This window comes from Symphalangus syndactylus, chromosome 4 (assembly GCF_028878055.3).
Source record: "Symphalangus syndactylus isolate Jambi chromosome 4, NHGRI_mSymSyn1-v2.1_pri, whole genome shotgun sequence".
NCBI classification, from domain to species: domain Eukaryota; kingdom Metazoa; phylum Chordata; class Mammalia; order Primates; family Hylobatidae; genus Symphalangus; species Symphalangus syndactylus.
In genome coordinates, this window is record NC_072426.2 from 158755106 (window position 1) to 158777325 (window position 22220).

A 22220-nucleotide genomic window follows, 5' to 3' on the forward strand; every position below is an offset into this window, starting at 1 on the left:
GGAATCGCTTGAACCTTGGAGTCAGAGGTTGCAGTGAGCCGAAATCGCACCACTGCACTCCAGCCTGGGTGACAGAGCGAGACTCTATCTAAAAAAAAAAAAAAAAAAAAAAAAAAAAGCAAAAAACCCAGTATGTTCAGTGTGATCCCATTTTTACCTACACTGCCCACTGCCCACAACAAATCCACATGTGTAGAGAAACACTCAGGAGGATAAGTTCCACACTCGAATCCTTACCCTACATGGAGCTCTTAGTGAACCTGTTTCTTCTTTTTGTTCCTTTATCGCTTTCCAATTTTTCCTACAATAAGCATCTATTGCTTGTGGAATTGAAAAAGAAAAAAATTGCTTGAAATAGTTATTCTCAAATTCCCTGTGAAATCAGTGCAAGATTCAGCACGCACCCCCTGGTGTTGTTAATGGTAACAAGAGTTGTATTGGAAATGACACTTATTTTTGGAAGACACAGGGACAACTGAGTCACCCATAGTATTTTAGGGAAAAGAATGAAACAAAAAACCTCAAATGAACAGGTGAAGATTTACTAGGCAGATTTCTGTCTTGTACTGAACGTTTTTTGGGTCAAGATTATATGCATGTGCATGAGCTCAGATGGAACTGTCCTGACCTGCGGAGGGCCGAATTTAGCAGTGAGCTCAGGCTCAGGTCACTTAGAGTCATCCAGCAGAAAATGGCTGGTGTATCTCGGGGCTTTGTATGCCGAAGAGCTGTCCGGTAAGCACACAGCATTCCTAGAGCACGCTGGGCTTGCCTGTCTCCCAGCGATTCAACTCACAGACAGGCTTGTGCTTAGTCACAACATGTCAGTCGTTGAAAGTATATTCTCACTGGTGAGTGTCCTTTTAGAAACCAAACTCAGCTTTCTTCAGGGAAACGATTTGTGCTGATGGGTACACCTCTTTCTCTTCATCCTGTGCACAGGAAGATGCTGCTGTGAGGGGGTGTCTGTTCGTGTCAGCCCTGCTTGTGAGAATGGTGGAGAGGGAAGGAGGTGGATGGGTGCAGCTGTTCAACCCTGAGTGCACAGCTTCATCCACAATGTGTTTACACCAAGCTTGCCTGGTTTAGGAGAAAGATGACAGGCTTGGGAGACAGATGCGTGAGATTCTCAATCCGATTCCAATCATGTATTATGTATAATACCTTACATGTCTGGATAAGTTATTCAACCTCCCAGAGCCTCAGCTCCCTCATCTCTAAAATGGGCACACAGCAGACTTCCTGTTAGATTTCTTGTGAGCATAAAGATAAGGAACACATGTGAGGAACAGCCTGGTGCACAGCAGGTGTTCGCTATTTCTTTCCCTCGGGTCAGTTTCCAGTTTCCAGGTTTGTTGCTAACAATCAGCACAGGCCAAGCGTTCACAGACGTTTCCTCTAAAGGAACAGAGAGTAAATGCTCTAGGTTTTGTGGGCTAGGAGGCAAAATTAAGGATATTATGTACATTCTTACATAATAAAGAGAAAACACATTTCCACCAATTGTTACTGATTTAGGAATATAATAACACAAATAAAGCACAATTTTTTTTCTAACAATCTACTAATGAAATCTACTAATGAAAAGAAAGGAACCCTTTTCTGGGGAGATAGCATTTTACTTAACTGAGGTTCAAAGTTAGGGTTCCCTCTCATCAAAGGGATTGCCAGTGTTCGTCTGTACAAACCATTCTTAATTTGCAGGCCATGCAAGGGCAGGCCGTGAGCTGAATTATATCCACAGGCCACAGTTTGGAAATCTCTGCTATGGACTGCTCATTAATAGCACAAATCTCTGCTTGTATTCTAAGTGTAATCATTAATGGTGAGTAAATAATCTGAAATCATAAATGATGAATGAACTGTTAGAGAGCTACCATCTGCAGAGGGGGATGAAATAATTAAATAAACAGGCAGTGGAAGCTGACAGGATAGTTAGTCTTATTTGATCAAATAGTTTTTTTTTTTTTTTTTTTTTTTGAGACAGGGTCTCTCTCTGTTGCCCAGGCTGGAGTGCAATGGTGTGATCTCAGCTCACTGCAACCTCCGCCTCTTGGGTTCAAGTGATTCCCCTGCTTCAGCCTCCTGAGTATCTGGCATTACAGGTATGCACCACCATGCCTAGCTAATTTTTGTATTTTTAGTAGAGACCAGGTTTCACCATATTGGTTAGGCTGGCCTCAAACTCCTCACCTCAGGTGATCTGCCTGCCTCGGCCTCCCAATGTGCTGGGATTACAGGCGTAAGCCACTGCACTCGGCCTTGATCAGATAATTCTCTAAATAGTATCTTTCTTTGTGGCTAAAATCTGGAAAACAGCAGGAAGAAATGATCAGGCCACACAAACCAACCACCTCCGATGAGAGATCAGGAGTGGATGATTACGAAAAGTTACTCAAATAGGTTATTTCTGCATCGGATCAAGTAAGAAAAGGACTTGCTTGTCTTTAGTGATGATACAGCTAAAGGAGGGATGAAGATCTGGCATGTAAGTATCAGAGGGTCCCTTCCTTCCGCCTTTCCACCCACCTGGATGGACAGGTCAGATGGATCTAGTTATATGACCCTTAAACACTCAGATGAAAACAAGACCAAAAGACTATTATGGGGTATATTCCTCACCCAAAGGGATTCCATTTTAGCAGAATGCTAATGTAGAGTGGGAATTATCCTATGGCATAGAAGGCACCAGAGTGGGTGTTAAGGGGAAGCAAGCTGACAAGACATCTTTGATAACTGAGTTGGCAAGAGAGCAATGTCCATATTTCTGAATATTTAAGAGAGAGATATGGAAAAGGGTCAAAACACACAGAGCAAGAAGGGACTAAAGTATGTGAGCAAAGATCCAAGCAGGCAAGCTGGCTCTTTCCCATTCGTGTGGCAGAAAGCGGGGACCCCACCGCCACCCATCATTTGAAATTCACTGAAAGCCTGTGGACATTTGCAGAAGCTGCCGAGCCAATGGTGCTGAAGCTACTTAGGGCAAAGATTTTAAAATTTAAGTGTGTTGAACTGGGAAAGTGCTTACAACTCCTTGTAACTAACTCCTCCTTGGAAAACTAGCTGTTTTGAGGCAGAAATATTTTACAATGTATTGTTTTAGCTGAAGGGCAATTTTTAGCCAAGAACGTTTAGCAAATGAGCTTTGGTGGTGGGTTTAAAAATATTTCTTCTCTGAGCTGATGCTGACACATCTTTTCTCCATTTTTGTGTTAAAAGAACACACAACAAAATGCATTTTCTCTTAGTTTAACAAGTTGGAATAAAATACACGATTTACATAAGGATAAATGTCAAGAAGAAAAACTGAAGTATACTTCCAAGCAAAATTTATTAGATGTCTATTCAAGAAAAACACAATGACCTTTGCTTGTAAGAATTCAAAGTCAATTACCTGGAAGCCAGGTATGAATATTTTTTTCCTTTAAAATCAGATACAGAGAGTAGAAACAGTAATTTTTCTTAAATATGACAGGCAACAGATATTGAAGTCTTTTCTCATAAATGGCATCAAAGAGAATTATTCATTTTTCAGCAAAGCTGCATGCAGTTGACTTAATTTCAAACCTGAAGCCTTTAAAATATGAAGCTGGTTGTGAACTTGACAGAAATCAAGTTAGGCTACTCAAAGATGTTTGTTTACCTTCTTCCTAATGAAATTCCCTTGTCATCAGTCAGTAGATATGTACATTTCATTTGGCTTCTACGATCTTTTAACTTCATAGATTTTTGCATAAATGCTATCTGACAGAATCACACTATCTAGGGGTGCTCGTGATCTGTGAGAGAAGGAGAGGCTAGTCTGCTGAAAGTGTCGCAGGATAAAGACCAAATTAGGAAATTCCCGTTTTCTCAACAACTAAATAGTCTGTACAAAAAAAGAGCAAACATATGTACAAAATTCTAGAGGCTACGTACATTGTGAAAAGATCAATCACTGTCCACGAAAGAAATGCCATAAAAAGTTTTATCTATAAGGTGCTCAAGATCCAAAGATGAATGTTTCTTATGCAAAGTCATAAGAAATACAAAGCTAGTTCTCGGAGTATGTGTAATTCAGGCACTGTGAACTATATTAAACCTTCCAGGTCCCAATATCATTTTTTAAATTTCTGCTTCAGGGCAGAAAATAAAACCTGAATGATTTAGCATTGTTTCTAAAAAGTGCCTAATGTATTCCTAGGAAATATTTTACACACACCAGGAAAATCAGGCTCAACATATTCCTGTCCTCAAATGTAGCCAGGATTCCGAGTTCCATAGAAGAAAAATAATTATTATAGTAAAAATAATCGTATTAGTCATAATCCTTGCTAAAACCAACTTTAATACTTGTGATGCTTCTGTACTCTATTTCTATAAAATAATGTGTGAGATTCTATTACATTGCCATAAAATGTACAACATATCGTATGGATTATATGTTCTCATACAATCTCAAATGTGTATGTGTACACACAGTGAAATCTTACCTACTAGTATTGCTTACAGATACTTTCAAGTGTCTGTTAGAATAATTCTTTGCACCTCTCACTAACACTGCTTTTACTTACATTTTTTCAGATAAATAAAACACTAAGAGTTCATTGTTATGATGCTGATCATTACATTTTAATATAAAATAGCGATGCAACTTTACAACACAATAGTTTTCCCCTGTAGCCTAGCTCAGCCTCTCGTATTGCCATGATTATTACCGAGGGCTCTTATTCACTTACCGTTTGCACTTCTAAAAAATGCAAACAAGTTGCAGAGAAAGACTCCTATTTGAAAACTCACATTCAATCAACAAAATCACACTCATCCAAATTAACTTGCCTCCTCTTGCTTTAAAGGTTGTAATCACTGTGCATATTACAACATGTATGTGCAGGCAAACAATAGCTAAAGTACAGTTACAGTCGTCATATTGTGTAAACCAAGACACTAGGCAAACTTGTGAAAAGAATATACACTGCCAAGCTAAGAATATGAAAATGCAAACCACAGCATTTCCCAATAAACAATAATTTTCTGGTCGTCTTGGGGGAGAACATCGCCTGGGGGGAGATGTGGAAATGGAGCCACGAGGCTAGACAGCCTCCTGGAGACACTTTTTTTTTTTTCCCTCAAATATTTGACCATTTTTAAATATCATGATTTTCTTTCTGATCCCACATTTTGACGTGTCAAAGCTTAGAGCAGAAAGTAGGAATCCACACTTTCACGGAGCGGGGCCAGCCTGCCATGTCGCCCCCAGGCTCACAGCAGCGGCGGTTCCTCTGCTGGTGGTTTGGTGGCAGGTGGAGATGGTGACGGCGCATTGGAAACCGTAAGGCATGACGGGAGGCCCGCGGGCTGTTGCAGGCGCATGGACGCAGGTGCATGGCTGGCAGGCGGCCTCTACGGAAGGAGGGAGAGCAATTCACAGCCTCTTGACGTAGTTTCCGGGGAAAGTACCAAAGAATTTGGTTCTTCTTGAGGTCCCTGAAAATAGAAGCGAGTCATGAAAGGGGGGTAACAACGATATCAGTTCATACACATGGGCTTGAATACTTCCCATTCACAAGGCCTCGCGAAGACAGCAGGCCCCGAGGGGTTCGGAAAATAAGGCAGGCGACTCACATGAAGCCCGTAGCACACAAAACGAGCAGTGTTAGCTGGTGGCCCGACGCTCACTGCCCCTCCAGCATAAGTAATGCGCTGCCATCGCGGCGGGCTAAACAGAAAAGGCCGAGCCTCCCAAGCTAAAGGGAAAGTCAGCCCCGCTGAGGAGGTGGGCGGAGCAGCTCAGCCACCGAGGCTGCCACACCAGGGTGGGGGGTGAGGGATCAAGGCGAGGCTGACAGGTGACAGGGTGAGTGGAAAATCCTAAGAGCAAAGCTTCTCAGGGACCAGCAGCCCGAGCAACACAGGTGTGACATGAAGACATCATCTGTGGCAGGCTGTCGCTATCTATCTAAACCGTCTTATCATCTTATAGAAGATCACGGTCAGTGCCACATCGTTTATTTAAAAACAGCACTGCCGGAGTCCTTCATCAAGTATACAATTTTTCAACAATTTACAAATCATTAATGAAAAAAAGGATTAAGCACTGTTTGTGTGTGGGAGTTCTATCACTGGCACGATTTCTAACATGGTATGTGTTTAATCACACGCACAAATGGCTGTCATCATTATGGTCGCCTCTGGTTTCAAATAACGTAATTCCTTGGACACTTCTTGTAAAAGTTGGTGCGCTAAATTCTTCTTTAGGCAGTGCAGATGGAGTGGATGAGGGTCTAAAGCTTCATCTCTCTCCTATATCCTGGCTCTTACTGCCTTGGTTTGATGACTGTTTTTCTTTTTCCTTGGCTAGGCAAGCCATTTTACGTTTATCCTTCCTCCTTCCTCCCTCCTCCCTCCTCCCTCCTCCTCCTCTTCCTTGTTTTGAGACGGAGTTTTGCTCTTGTCGCCCAGGCTGGAGTGCAGTGGCATGATCTCGGCTCACTGCAACCTCTGCCTCTCGGGTTCAAGCAATTCTCCTGCCTCAGCCTCCCGAGTGGCTGGGATTACAGGCGCCCACAGCCACGCCCGGCTAATTTTTGTATTTTTAGTAGATACGGGGTTTCATCACGTTGGCCAGGCTGGCCTCGAACTCCTGGCCTCAGGTAATCCGCCCATCTCGGCCTCCCAAAGTGCTGGAATTACAGGCATGAGCCACCGCACCCGGCCTTTTTTTCTTCTTTTAATGGAAATAAAATCTGAGGCTTGTGGCCGCACCATGGCCTCACTTCTTTCATGATTTTGCCACCGATGGATGTTTAGAGTGAGCCCTCCTCTCCTCTCACCTTTCCTCTCTTCCATTCTCTGCCCCGCCGCCTGTGTTTCCTTTTCATCTCTTTCTGTGGCCCAGCGTAAAATACTTTTGTCTACAAATGTTTTCTCAGAAGACCTCTTGTCTTTTTTTTAGGATGGTAAAAATGAAGTTGCCTTTTAAGTGGGAAGAATGGAACTTCTCTCCGCTTCCATCACAAACTAAAGTTAAGGTGAGTCACTGAATGTTCGGGAATGTACGTCAGACCTAGGAAATGGGAGAGTCGTTCACTTAATCTCACTCCCTCTGAAATTAGATTCTCACTGTGGACAACTAACATTTTCCACAGCACAGAGCGTGGATAGTTCTCTTCTGGGGACCACTTTTTGTTGTTGTTCTTAGATCTCAATCTTTCCTGGTTTCTGCTATTTAAAGAAATTGCCTTCTCTTACTTGAGTTGGAAATAAAGCTCGCAGAAAATCACGCATAGCTGGAGCAGTGAATACTAAACTATGTTAAAAATGCAATAGCCTTGGGATTACATTGTGCGTATGAATGTCTGAAAGATCAAAGGCATTATGAATTCGAAGGAAGCTTGGCTATCACAGCAAACCATGCGAGTGAGCAAACTCAAGCAAATTACAGAATAGCCGAAGGTGTCTGAAGAAGTGCACATACCCACAAACCAGCCATCATCACACTTTTCCATCACATCAATGACATCACTTTCTCTGAGCTCCAGCTCATCTTCATTCCTAGGAGTATAGTTATACAGAGCCTGAAACCTTAAACAGGACAAGGGAATGTGTTTAAAAACATCTTGACACCTTCATGAAATACAGAAGATAGAACAATATTCATTCTTCCTTTAACATTCCTATTCTTAACAACATTCTATTGGATGGTACAAGCCTGGTAAGCAGGTAAATAGCAATATTTAGATCTTCACAGGCATTAGAACACTCTAACAACATTTTGAAACTCACGAGGAATATCCATGAAAATTGTAACATTCATAAACTGGATTAAAATATGTCAACATTTATAAGCCAGACCCGCATTTCAATTGTCCAGCCATCTAATGTCTATCATTTAGACATTAAATAATAGTACAAAATATAAAATAAGTGATATGTGTATTATTTAACTGTTTAAAAACAAGAAGGAATCACAATTTTAGCTAGCCATAATCAGAAGCAAATAATGGGGGCTTGAGAATTGAATTTTCAAAGGTTCTAAATGGAGATAGACAAAATGTCTCAGATACGTCTTTTTAATCACTCTATGTGAATTACTATACAAAGGAAAATTATTTTTTTTTTTACCAAGAGGAATTCTTTAGATCAGTTTAATGTTATAGTTTGGATCAGTGTTTTCTGAGGATGTAGAATTGGAAAATTTGATGTAATTAGCCCGAAGTTGAGTAGATGTATTCTATGTGCAGTTATTACTGAGTCCGTTTCAAGCAGACTGTGGACATAAGTCTCTTTTTAAAATGAGTCCCAGAAAAATTGTATTTGATTTTAAAACTCTCTCTTGAAATAATTTTATATAAAAAAGAATTATTGATAGAATGCTACCACTTTCCTTTCCCGGCCTGAATTCTTTGACAGCACATACTGTTGCAAAATTGATCGATAATGAATTCAGACACTGAATTTGTGGTAAGAAAACACCATACATTATAATAAATCATAACATGGGCTGGTGTTTTTGGAAAATGAAGGCAGAAATTACTGTAGCTGAGAAGGTCAAGAAGAATCTGATAGGCAGTTAAGATGAAAACGTCTTCGTAATAGTACTAAAATATTACCAGTACTGTGAGGGGGTTTTTTAAAAATTGGGAATTTGTTTCTGCTGCTTTCTGTAACAGTCATGTCATTCTGCTAATGTGAGAAAATAATTACCACATTCTAGGGCATTTTAGATTTTTTCATGCCAACTTTAAAAAGCTGATAATCTTGACTACTGCTCTGGAACAAGAGTGATTTATTTTTAATTACTTTATGAGTCAGAAAATAATATTTTGGTAGAACAAAACTATTCTATCATTTTAACTCAAATCTTATGTCATTAATAAGCAACAGTGACCCACTGGCTTCCCCCCGTTCATCCAGCATTTGGACTCGGGGAGCTGGATAGAGTTGGCTTCAGAGAATGCCTAACAAACAGCATCCACTAGAAAATATTGCTTTCCCTGGCCTGGCACCAAAGCCTGAAATTTCAACACTAGAGGCTTCTTCCCTTGTGAAAACTTCATCCTTCCAGTAGACCTTATAGCCACTTATATTCTGTTGAGTATGGGCTTCTGAGGCCTTTTCTTGAGAGAGGGGTTTGTGATTATGGGGAAGGGCAGAGAAAGGCAGCCAGCCTCCCAGAGCAGTGGCCAAAAAGACAGGCAGGTGTGGAATACACAAACGTCACCTGATTTGGACGTTTGCATGCAGCCAGCTTTGCTGGGGGTGGTCCATTTATTTTGTTGCTTGTGTAAAGAATTTGATTTGGAGGCTGCTCAGGTGAAGCAGTGGTATCTTTTGTGTATCTGTGGGGAAAGTTCACGGTCCCTTTTCCAATTTCACATTTGAGAGAGATGGTGGTTCCTGCGCTGCTGTTTTGATGGATACATACAGCACTTCTCACTTCGGGAAAACTGGTTCTTTTATTGAGCTTCTCAGGCTCGAACCCTGCCCAGGCTCATCTCCACCCACTCATGGAGACCGGTTACCTAAGGCTGCAAACCTCAGCTGCTGGAAGGAATCTCAAGGTCTCAGAGCTAATGCAACAAAATTGGCACAGACTCCTGCTTCATTTTTGTCTGATGAAAGCCAGCATGTTTGTCCAAATTTATTTACCATTCTGGTTTAATTAGACCACAGAAACAAAAACAAAACAAAAGAAAACCCACGGAGTTTTATGGAAACATAAACACACCTTCAGGAAATCCTCCTGCCTCTACTGGCTTGCACAGTCAGTGTTGCACAACGGGAAATGAAGTCAAATCCAATGTTAAAAAATGCTGTTCTGAAAGATGTGTTGGTGAGGTGAATGATGGTGGTGGGGTAAGGATGCCTCAGAAAGAAAGGTGTCTTTTAAACAGGAAATGCTGAGCCAGACTGGAAGCCCTCTCTATAACTTGCGACTTTTTCTAGAACATATTTCACTAAAACTCTGAATTGTAGTGACATAAAATTATGTTCCTACTTTGGCTCAAAACTTATTTTTAAATGAAAGCAACTAAGCAACACCCTAAAATCCCACTAATTCAGGCTATAATCAAATATAAATTTAATAAACAATGTTTTCCAATATACAAATCAGGACTTTGAAAATGTAACATATCTTTCATTCATAAACACTTTGAAAGCTGTTTAATGTAACATATTGGTAATGCAATAAACCTAAACAGCCCTGGAATTTATTTTTTATAATGTGATCTTGTCATTGTTTGGGTAAGTAAGAGAACAAACAAAAACTTTAGAATTACAAGTCGTATTTAGTGTTTTCCAGTTAAGCGACCTTTTTGTGTGTTTGTTTGTTTGTTGGAGACAGGGTCTTGCTCTGTTGCCCAGGCTGGAGTGCAGGACCATCATCATGGTTCTCTGTGGCCTTGATCTCCCTCACTCGAGTGATCTTCCCACCTCAGCCTACTGAGCAGCTGAAACTACAGGCACATGCCAGCACGCCTGACTAATTTTTTATTTTTGTTTTTGTAGAGATGGTGTTTTGCTATGTTGTCCAGGCTGGTCTTGAACTGCTGGGCTTTGGCCTTCCAAAGTGCTGGGATTACAAGCATAGTGACTGCACCAAACCTTCAGTGATATTTTAAATGATTATCACTGCTAACCTGTTCTTTCCAAAATACAGACTTTCCCGCAACAAGAACACCTTTCTGGCTGTACTCTGTGAGAGCCAGTCTCATCTGGAGATGCTTTTTGCTAAGTTTCTGGTCTGTGAGGAGCAAGGGAGGACTTGATGGTGATAAAGGCACCAGGTCACATGCCAGGACCTGCCGCAAGGAGGAGGCTGTTGTTAGCCTGTTCTGTTCCAGGTGAGTGTGGGCAGTGGGTCAGGATCCCTCGCGTGTGCTCAGATATGGGGGACAAGGGGTTAGGTCCATGAATGAACCTTCCCAGGGGTCTTACTCTCGACTCACAGGGTGGGCAGAGGCCAACAGGAAGTTGATAACTCCTGAACATCTCTCAGGGACAAAATGGGCCCAAAAAAGAAACACACAGAGAGAATCTTCAAGACAATGTGTGACACCTTCAGGCTGATTTAACTCGTGTATCAGAAAGGAGAAGGAATTTGAAAGGAAAGTTTGAAAAGGTATTTTCCTGGTGCTGTGGAAGTAATCGCGTATAACTGAGTAACAGTGAGTGTTTTAATACTGCCACTTTCAAATGACCCTTCTAAGCATGTAACTTCGGAATGAAGGAATGATCACTTTAGGTCTTTTTTACACTTAGGTCCACTTTTACAGTCTCCCAGTGGGTGTAAAAGTAAGGTTAGAACATGTTCTGTGTGTCTTTGAAGCTCGTAGTTACTCGTTACACAGCCAGCAGAGCAGAGAGGGAGACAGAGTTTGCCATCTTAGGAATCACTGAAGCATTAGAAAGTTTTCCTAGTGTATCAGTTAAAATCTTCTCAGAGAACGATGGGTTCTTTTAAAAATTAGTTTCTGGTCACTGTCATAAAAGATGGAGAGACTACTACAATTTCTCGTAATTTAGGAGGCCTCATGTTAGTTTGATGTTTCACGTGCAAAGCCATACATCTTATATTTTGGTACAGTTGTCCATTTTGTGGGTCAAGGTTAGTCTCGAATTTAGAAGATAAGAATAATACTTACGGTTCCCCCCCACCTTGAATATTTTCATGAGTAAACACAGGACGCTGTGGCTGAAATGAAATGATTTTCAACGTAAGCAATGTTTAAACTGGTACTAATTAAAAGATAATTTGGATAATGGCATGGTACTTTTCTTGACATTTAATATTTCCTGTTGTAAAAAACCAAGAGGAAGAAAAAAACCAAATAAAGGGTTTCTGCAGGATTAATAATTAAAATATTTAAAGGGAGCTTTAAATTAAAGCAAAATAACCAAGGTCAAATGTTTTGAACGTGTCTACAATCTAGTCTGCTCAAGCTTTAAGGAAAAGTCAGGGTTTGGTCCCATTGATTTTTCAAAGGCCAGGAATAAGGCAAGAACATAGACGGCAAACCACTAGAATAGGAAATATAGGCACCTTCATACAACCTTATTCTCCAGCGTTTTCTCAAACAAGCAGAAAATAAACCACATTTAGTTTAACAGCAAAGTATCCACATTCATTCTTTCAATCTTTCCTTCACAGACAACATTTTCACATACAGTACAGGGGAAAATATCAGTAGGCAGACATCCCATGCTACATTTGAATTAACATTTTCTGTTCTCAATGTGGAGAGAAAACATGCATTTTTAAAAAGAGAAAACAGAACTTTGGAATGCAACAAACAATATCCGGGTAACATGTAACATTTTACCTTAGAAGAGAAACATTGGCAGAAATTTCCAGTGCACTGAACTCTCAAAAGAGTTTCTTTTCTTTTTAAACTAAGCATCAAGACCAGTATCTGTAATAGATACTTATAATATTGGAAATGACAAGCCTTAGCATCCCATATACCCACATTAATATTTTCAGTGAATGAAAGTTAACACGTTTGTTGAACGTATAAACTCAGTGTAATGTATATTGACTACCTAAACTTTACCTTTTAGGGGAGAAATGCAAACAAATCATTCATAATACATTTCAAAAGCATTTGCTTCTAAATGATAGCTACAGGGTAAAATCAGAATTTGCATGGCAATTATATAAGTGACTGATGACTACTGAAATAGCTATTAGATCCATGTCCTTAGACTTTGGGACCAGTTCTTAGATTCCATAGTTACAAGTGGATTACTGGTAGGCTGAAATCTCTTCCTGCAAATTGTCCATAGAAATCCCACTGGTCCAAGCTTGGATGGATAACTCTGAGGTTTCTTTCAGTCTATGAGTCAATGATTCACCCACTTCCTAAATTCTTTATCCACCCCCTTTCTATCCTACTTGTCTATCTAGCATAAGACTAGGTACTCACAGTACTAAAACTGTAAGCTCTGACTCTGTTAATTGGAAACCTTTATTTTTTATTTTTATTTATTTATTTATTATTTTTTTTTTTTGAGACGGAGTCTCGCTCTGTCGCCCAGGCTGCAGTGCAGTGGCGTGATCTCGGCTCACTGCAAGCTCTGCCTCCCGGGTTCATGCCATTCTCCTGCCTCAGCCTCTCCGAGTAGCTGGGACTACGGGCGCCCGCCACCACGCCCGGCTAATTTTTTGTATTTTTAGTAGAGACGGGGTTTCACCGTGGTCTCGATCTCCTGACCTTGTGATCCGCCCGCCTCGGCCTCCCAAAGTGCTGGGATTACAAGCGTGAGCCACCGCGCCCGGCAATTGGAAACCTTTATTAACAGTGTTCTTAGAAATTTCACTCAACAGTCTGTGGACAGAATATTTAAAACTAGAGTGCGTAAGAATCACTGCACACAGGTATGACTTAAGAGTGTGAACTAGTTGACTCCTGTAAATCAATATAAGACTACTAATGATGTATCTATTATTAAAATTGGAAGATATTCATATTTTAAGAAAAATTATGACTAACCAATTTTCCAGCCATCTTAAAGGTCATTTAATTCAAGATATTATTAAATCAATTTAAATATATAAGATGGTAATTGTAAGTCATTGATAAGCCTGTATCATATTACCTATTTCAAGTTCTCTTCCAAGCCAATAAAACTTTACATAGGTATAAAACTTTCATGCGAAAGTAAGATTTGTATAATCAATTGCCATTAATATTATTTTGTAATAATTTTCCAGTCTTTTTTTTCTCAGTCTTCTTTCTGATTTCAAATGTCTGCAGAATAATATTCTCCCACATGTGTCTACATGTCATAGTTTTTTAACCATTCCTCTCTTTTTTTTTGTTTTGAAGCTAGAATTGGTCTAGTCTTTTTTTTTTTTACTATCATAAATAGCAATGCTATACACTTTTTTATGCAAACAGCTATTTTCTTCTTTTGAACCATTCTTTAGAATATATTCCCCGGAGTAAAATTTCTGGCCAAAGAGTATGCATTAAAGCCATATGATTTTGAGAATGTACATGTTATTCACTGAAAAATACTGGTACTCAAAAGTAACTTGAAAATGTCTAATATGCCACACTGCATATCATATACCAAGAAAGCTACTACTCTTTCCCCAAAACAATCATAGCACCATTTGCAGTGCATAATAAAGTTATGAATAAGAAAATACACAATATTTTCTCTTAAGAATAAATAATAAACTATATTTCATTATGCTCTAAAATTATCCCTGTTTTCACACATTTAAACCATTTTAATATTTTAAAATTGAGTAAAAGTTTCAACTTCTACATCATGGCATCCAATGCTTTGTAAAACTGATTAGTTTCATTTCACTGCTCTTTTGTTAAAATGTGAATACCACTTTAAAAATCAAATTGTTCATTAATATAAAACAATCAACTTTTAAAGTCCGTATATCCCTTTTTAGTTATCATCATTATAATTCTACTAGTTTAATTCCTTTAACTCAACCCACCTCATCAATCATTTAAATGAACTGTCCCATTGACCATTATGAAAATTTGGTGATTGCTGCAAACGTGCAGCTTCCTGGATCCCACGTCCATGGCTGGAGAACGTATGTTCCTGTGTGTGGCAGCCAGCACCGTCCTTGCTTTTTTTTTTTTTTTTTGAGATGGAGTCTCACTCTGCCACCAGGCTAGAGGTCAGTGGTGTGATCTCAGCTCACTGCAACCTCTGCCTCCAGGGTTCAATTGATTCTCCTGCCTCAGCCTCCCGAGTAGCTGGGACTACAAGCACGCACCACCACGCCCGGCTAATTTTTGTATTTTTAGTAGAGACAGGGTTTCAGCATGTTAGCCAGGATGGTCTTGATCTCCTGACCTTGTGATCCGCCCGCCTTGGCCTCCCAAAGTGCTGGGATTACAGGCGTGAGTCACTGCGCCCGGCCCCCGTCCTTGCTTTTACCTGTCTCCCAATATCTCTTTTCCCTTCCTTCATATCTTTCAAACCCTGCCCCTCTTTTTACACACAAGTCATCAGTTTTCTATACTGTTCACATCCTGAGGCCAGAATCAATCAAGACTTTTCTTAGCAGAGAAGTTTTGTGTGTCTTATAATGGCGAGTTTTAGAACTTTTCAAAGCTTACCTTTAACAAGAATCACCTCCATGTTAATGTGGATAACTAGGAGACAGTTTTGAGGATAGCCGACTAATTATAGTACTTGAAATAGTTTATTTTAAAGGCATTTGACTAGTAGGGAATGAGTAGCAAGAACAGTTATCTAAGATGGCTCATCTGCGTCTTTCTGTTTTGGGCGTTAAGCACCATATAACCTTGGGGATGCCTCAGCTTCCCTGTCTCTGAAATCAGTGAGTTGGACAAGACGAGGGTTAATCGGGTCCCCTCAGGGATTCCATGAAGGATATACATTTCCACAGATATATTTCCTCTGCTATGTAAAAGTGTCCTTCATCAGCTTTACACAGCGAGCTGGGACACTGACATTGATTGGTTAATTCTCATGTGTCTCGGTCACGTAAAAAAATAATGGTTACAATTCAACTCCAGTTTGCAAATTAGTAAACCAAAATCCAAAGGTACTGGATAATTTCTTAATATGACAAATAGGTAAAAAACAAAAAAAGAAACAAAATGGTAATTTCGATGTGCACTCTTTATTGCATGAAAGATTACTATGATGAACTACTTGGCCTACCTTGGCTAAAATCAGCATCTTAATTTTGACGCTGAGGTAGGTGCAAATGTCCTATAAGGTTATGTAAATAGGTTATCTGGGGAGACTATCTTTTGCCCTTTCCCCATGGCAGTGTAACTCAGATGGCAAGTCCCTTAAGCAAAGATTTGTAATGCAGCTGCACTCTGTTGCCACCTAGTGGTGAGCGGTGGCAGCAACAAGCTGAGAGTTGATTCTGCTTTATCTGCCCCTTTTTATCCAAGTTCCCAAGGCTGGATTAATTTTAAAAGCCTATTTTAAAGGCCACAGAGTGATGTGGAATAGATAGTCATCTGTTTTTCTAACCATGTTCTTCCTTTCCCACGTTTTAAATTCTTGAGAAAGAATCCCTTGTAAGCCACCAGCATTTTTGGTCCGTGTCCATTTCTATCTTGACTATCTGTGCAGGCATTTCCATGTCCTAACTTCTTAGCAGTTTTAAGATAAATATAGAACAATATACGTTTGTGACATTCAGAGAGGCTTACATGAGCCGAACCTAGAAAGACGGCTTTCAACTGACATATTACAATCACTGTGCTGGACATTTTGAGCAAGAATTATGTTATGGTTCTATTTCCTTGATGAATCTTAAGAGTAGAATAAGAGAAAATCCAATGAAGCATGCTGCGGTTTTCATAGTATCCTAAATATGCATTTTTTTCTGTAGCCCTGAATATGTAAGTTTTTTTCTGTAGCTATTTTTTAATGTTGTCAAAAACGGATACAAAAGAGACAAGTTTTAAACACATGCTAATTTCCAAAGCTAGAATCAGTCACAAGTTGCTGTTCATAGGAAGCTGGTTTGAAACATCATGGAGTCCGTAACATCAGTAAAATATATACTTTCCTGTCTTGGTGAGCTATAGTCTGTTGAAAAGCCATCTAATTTGTCAAAGCTTCTGCAGTTATCTCTGGAGGATTAGCTATATTTAGTATCAAATAATTCTTAAATAAGGATTGACTGTTACTTTAAACACTAATGCAAAAAAATCTCTGAAAGCAATATAAGCAGTGCTAAAGTGTTTTTGTCATTTTTTCATAAAACATTAGTTGTCGTACTTGCCCACCAGAATTAGATGAAATTCTCCTAATAATACCACGTTTATAGAGGCTTATTTTTCCTTCTTAAATTATGAAGGTAAAACACAACTTTGCATAAATCTAAAAAGTAGAATATTTATGGTTTACACAAACACACGTGTAATCTGACATACAAATACATAATGTAAAAATCAGGCAAAAAATAAAAAAACCTTAAGGGGAACCAAAGCATACCATCTCATGGACCCACAGGAAATTTACAGATGGGTCCTCTTCACTGCAAAAGAAGCTTATTTTTTGCTTTGGCTCTGGAGGGCCATTCCGGGGAGTCTAAGAGTCTCTACAAATTGGCATTCCTGTCTCTATGGCAACACAAAACTCTGCCTCAGCAACAAAATGAGGTCTTCCTAGGCAATGCAAAAAGCACAAAGTAGCATAAATGCAGAATCATATCTACTTTTTTTTAGAAATAGAAAATGAAGACTTCTTTGAAATCAAGCCCTTGAGAACTTGAAATGCAGAAGCATAGCTATGCGATAGACAGGTTAAGGTTGAATCAGGGCCCATTAAAACAGAAATGAGGAAAGGAATCCTGACATGTCCAGATGAACATTTCCAAACTCTTTGGCTGCATTCCTTAGAATTGATAGTAAGTAGCATTTAGAGTCCATGTATTTTAAAGTACTGTAGATATTATAGAACTAAGTAGCTAAGGGAAAGTAATTTGACCTTTAAGTTCAATCAAAGCTGGCGAGAAATAGGAAGTGGATAGAATCCAGACAGCAGTATGGGGACAAAAGGCAGACTGAGAGGATGTAGTGCACATCACCAGAGAAACAGAAGACATTAGACAAGAATCATGGATTTAAAAGAAAGTCCAAACTGAATGACGCAGAAGCAAACATGACTGGAAGTGTGTGAGTTCAGCACTGTGGGTGCCTGGCAACAGTTTTTTCTTTGCAGGAGAAACAGTGACTAGATAGCAGTGATTTAGTGTAGAACCATGAGACAGATGTAGACCACAACACACATGACACTCTTATTTGTAGAGTAGAGAATCTGACCACGTCTTTGTGGATTTTGGAAACCTCACACACACCTAAAAGGGAAGCACGTCACCAGGTGGTCACTTCATCTCCAGGGTATCTCCAGCCTTACTTTAAGGCCAGTTCACAGCAAAGACTACTAAGGAAGAGCCAGCCCCAGAGGGGGGTGGCCAGGATGTCTGCCACAAGGTGGGGGCATGCTGACCCTACCCTGTGGGAACCGCTGAGCCCTCTGACAGGTGAGCCGCAGAATCTCCTAGACATCACTGGGCTACGAGGTGGCTTACCCAGGACACATATCTCGCTTTTTAGGTCAGCCTGGAAAATGTACAAGAAGTTAGTTAGTTCTCATCTTCATCACACAGCCTTCAGGAGGAGCTTTCCTGGCTAGCTTTTTCCATGCACACGCAGCATGCCAAACTCCTGAACAACAGCAGGGCAGGGAGGGTCAGCAGCTCCTCCACCTGCTTATGCAGTGTCCACACCACAGGCACCAGCTGCCGTCTTAACATGGGACCCACAGGCACAGCAGAGAAAGGTTCACAGAGGAAAGCTGGCATAGGGAAGAGGCCAAGAACATATAAGAAATGTTATGTCTTTTTTTTTATTTTCTGAGATGGAGTCTGGCTCTGTCGCCCAGGCTGGAGTGCAATGGCACAGTCTTGGCTCACTGCAACCTCCGTCTCCCGGGTTCAAGAGATTTTCTTTTTTTTTTTTTTTTTTTTTTGAGACGGAGTCTCGCTCTGTCGCCCAGGCTGGAGTGCAGTGGCGCAGTCTCGGCTCACTGCAAGCTCCACCTCCCGGGTTCACACCATTCTCCTGCCTCAGCCTCTCCGAGTAGCTGGGACTACAGGCGCCCGCCACCACGCCTGGCTAATTTTTTGTATTTTTAGTAGAGACGGGGTTTCACTGTGGTCTCGATCTCCTGACCTCGTGATCCGCCCGCCTCGGCCTCCCAAAGTGCTGGGATTACAAGCGTGAGCCACTGCGCCCGGCAAGAGATTTTCTTGTCTCAGCCTTCCGAGTAGCTGGGATCACAGGTGTCCGCCACCACACCCAGCTAATTTTTTTATTTTTAGTAGAGACAGGGTTTCACCATGTTGGCCAGGCTGGTCTCGAACTCCTGACCTCAAGTGATCTGCCCGCCTCGGGCTCCCAAAGTGCTGGGATTATAGGTGTGAGCCACCGCGCCAGGCCAAGAAATGTTATGTCTTTCATAGAATGCTTAGCAATTGGGTTCAAGATGCTCTCAAACCTGCCCTGCTTTTTCATCTTATTGAAGGGATGCGAGGTGAGATAGAGGAGAATTTGGCTTAATGCCCATCAAATTTCATGGACCGTATCAGACATTTGTTGGAGGCAAAATTTTCTAACAAACACATAAGAAGAAAATAAGGCCTTTTTGGGGGGAAACATGGTGAAATTTGATGAAATACTGAAGTGCCAACCTGCGGGCTGGACTGTTTTGGTGTTTTTTTTTTTTTTTTTTTTTTTTTTTTTCAGAGTAAGATCTTTCATATGACAGTGAGTAAGCTGACCTTCTTGTATGTAGGTTTTATTTTCCTTCCAATAGTGGACAGGATCTGGCAGTGTACTGCCTGGTATTTGATCTGGCTTAAGAGAACTTTAGGAGGAATAAAACACGCTTAAATAAAAGCATGTGGTTTTCTCAACTCTCATTTAGAAAATTTTCCTAATTCTCAGTAATGGTTGACCTCAAATCCCCAGCCTCTCGGGATGAAATGTGTTTGGCACCGTTGCTTAAGCGTCATGGCAGACGATGCTTGATGCTCTCCAAATCCATTCTCTTCTTGGTCCTCAGTAATGGGATCAGGCTGTTGGGTAGGCACGTGGCCATTCTGGATAGAGATCACATTTCCTGCCTTGTAGCTGGATGTGCTCATGTCATAAGCTGAGACCAAGGGGATATATGCAATTCTGGGACATGGCCTTCAAGGGAGAAGGTGTAAATCTCCCATCTTTTCTCCTTCCTGCTGGTTCGTGTGAGAAGGGAACTGCTCAAGCTGCCACCTGGGACACACAGCGGAAGCTTCTCTCTGAGGATGGCGATGAGCCAACATCAGATGGAACCTCCTGGGTTCTCTGATGACTGTGGGGCCACCATATCAGTTCTGGACACCCTTCATTTATGTGTAAGAGTAATATATTTCTATCTTGATTAAGCTATAATTATTTTGAGTTTTCTGGCACTGTGCTTATCCCAGTCTTGACTAATACAGGGGTTCAATACATATCAGAGCTCTTAGAGAAAAAAAAACCCGTTTAGCTCTTAGAACGATGTGGATAATAACAGCTGGAAAGAGCATGTGAACATATTAGGAACAATCGGGGCCTGATTTCATGTTGAAAACTGTGCGCCAGGGATCCCCTTCTGATGGGATTGCTTTAGGGTGATGAGACTTCCTGGTGGGACCACAACCACTGAGTTACTTGGAAGAAACCTAACAAAGAGCCTCTCGCTCTCCTCATAGGGCTTCCGCGGCAACTTGAGGCCACATGCGGCAAGTCTCTTGCAAAATAGTCTCTTGGATGGAAATGGAGGCTCAGCTTATAGAGGAGCTGAGATTTATACTTTATTTTTTTTTTGAGACGGAGTCTCGCTCTGTTGCCAGGCTGGAGTGCAGTGGCACAGTCTTGGCTCACTGCAGCCTCTGCCTCCCGGGTTCAAGCAATTCTTCGCCTCAGCCTTCCGAGTAGCTGGGATTACAGGCACCTGTCACCACGCCTGGCTAATTTTTGTATTTTTAGTAGAGATGGGGTTTCACCATCTTGGCTAGGCTGGTCTTGAACTCCTGACCTTGTGATCCACCCACCTCGGCCTCTCAAAATGCTGGGATTACAGGTGTGAGCCACCACGCCCAGCCGATTTATACTATTTTTTGTTATGAAAAAATCATTATTTTAAAAGCAGATGCTCAAAAGACTGGGGGAAATATTGGATTCAGATTTATACATTAAACATAATTTATGTATCTTTCAGTCATCTGTAACCTATAAAGTGGTAGTAACTTTTACGTTTATGGAAGATTTTGGATTGTATTTACTTTTATGGAGATTTTCATTGTTTTAGAAAACACTTTAAAGAATGAAATTGCACTGACTTAACATGAGTTAACTAAACAATGGTTGATAGGGGTTGATAAAAATGTTATTACAATGATCTCATGCACATGCTATACTATGTCATTAAAACATTACTAAAAGTTTATTTTCTCTTTGCTTTCAGTGCTACGTTATTTCTTTTCTTTACAATGAGCATCAGCATTCTTGAAATGGAAGAAATAAAAAGGCTTCGGACTCAGATTGGCACAGTTTGTAACCGGGTCAGATGCAGAATTAAACTATAATGGCCTAAAATTATGAGTTGATTCAATTTGTACTTAAATTTACAAGCACAAATAACTTCAGTGAAGATATTCTTTCAATGACTACAAAATAGATTTATAAGTCTTAAAAAAAACTTGGTGGGAGATTCAAAAATCAAGATTTGGTCCTAAATAGGAGATAAAATAGAGAAAAATCACTTTGATTTGCTGGAGTTAGTCAGAAGTATTTCATGTGATTATTAAAATATTCTTTTAAAGCATAGTTATTGTGAATACCTCCATTCTCTCATGTCATTCTGCAAACAACTGAAACCTAAAGAACATACGAGAAGAATTGCAGAAGAGTAAACCTTTTTAAATCCTGGCTTTGTCCTGATGCCACAATGGTGCATCCTCCATCTTTCTAAATTAGAGAACTCAGATTCTAAGGCAACTTTCCCTCTTATTGATTAAGCTTAAAAACCGAAGAACAAGTTAAAAAAAAAGACAAGAAATAAATACCTTGGCCTTAAAAATAAAACCACGGAAAGAAGAGAAAAGAAGAGAAATTCTTAGCCTTAGGCATCATATAAAGTGGCATTATTTAAAACATTTCCTAATTATTTTCTGCCAGTTAAGAAAAAAAAACCTCAAAGAGCAAAAGGAATTAAAGTGTTTCATTTTTTACAAAGTTCCTTTCACACCTAGGAGCCCACAGATAGACTATGTCAGCGAATGGGTTTGGTGATAGTGATTTTGAGATTGTGTAAACGGCACTTCCTAATACAGAACCTTAGCTGTATCAGAGCCCTAAATTTTTACCTATCTGCAGAGGCTCTCATTTCACATTCAAAAGACTGAATGTGAGGGTGAGTTATTATTTGAAGTCTGTCACCTTTTTTCCAAAGGAAAATGTTTTAGGATCATTCTGAACATAGAAGGAAAACATTTCAGTGATGGACTAATTTCATGCTGTGGTGGTCATTAAATCTCTTTCCAAGGCCAGTCATTAATTTTGTTAAAATAATTTTTTAAAAATAGTATCTTTAGGTTAAATACCAGCGGAACTGTCAGGCTGCAAGTCTCAGAGATGGATGCTTTGTGAAGTGCTACAAAAGGATGATCCTTCCCACAT

At 40.3% G+C, this 22220-nt stretch overlaps 1 protein-coding gene across 20 annotated transcripts in view; it reads right to left on the reverse strand.

Annotated features, from left to right (window-relative positions):
• Positions 1 to 3312: 3312 nt before the first annotated feature.
• The window catches only part of SORBS2 (sorbin and SH3 domain containing 2), a 231545-nt gene continuing 212637 nt past the window's right edge, over positions 3313 to 22220 (reverse strand). For all 20 annotated transcript variants that reach the window (XM_055276628.2, XM_063638472.1, XM_063638471.1 and 17 more), the window contains 3 exons: positions 11628 to 11677; positions 7457 to 7563; positions 3313 to 5466 (listed from right to left, as the gene is read on the reverse strand). In XM_055276628.2, coding sequence (XP_055132603.1) covers positions 5405 to 5466; positions 7457 to 7563; positions 11628 to 11677 — 219 coding nt within the window. In that variant the 3' untranslated portion in view covers positions 3313 to 5404. The remainder of the gene's footprint in view (positions 5467 to 7456; positions 7564 to 11627; positions 11678 to 22220) is intronic.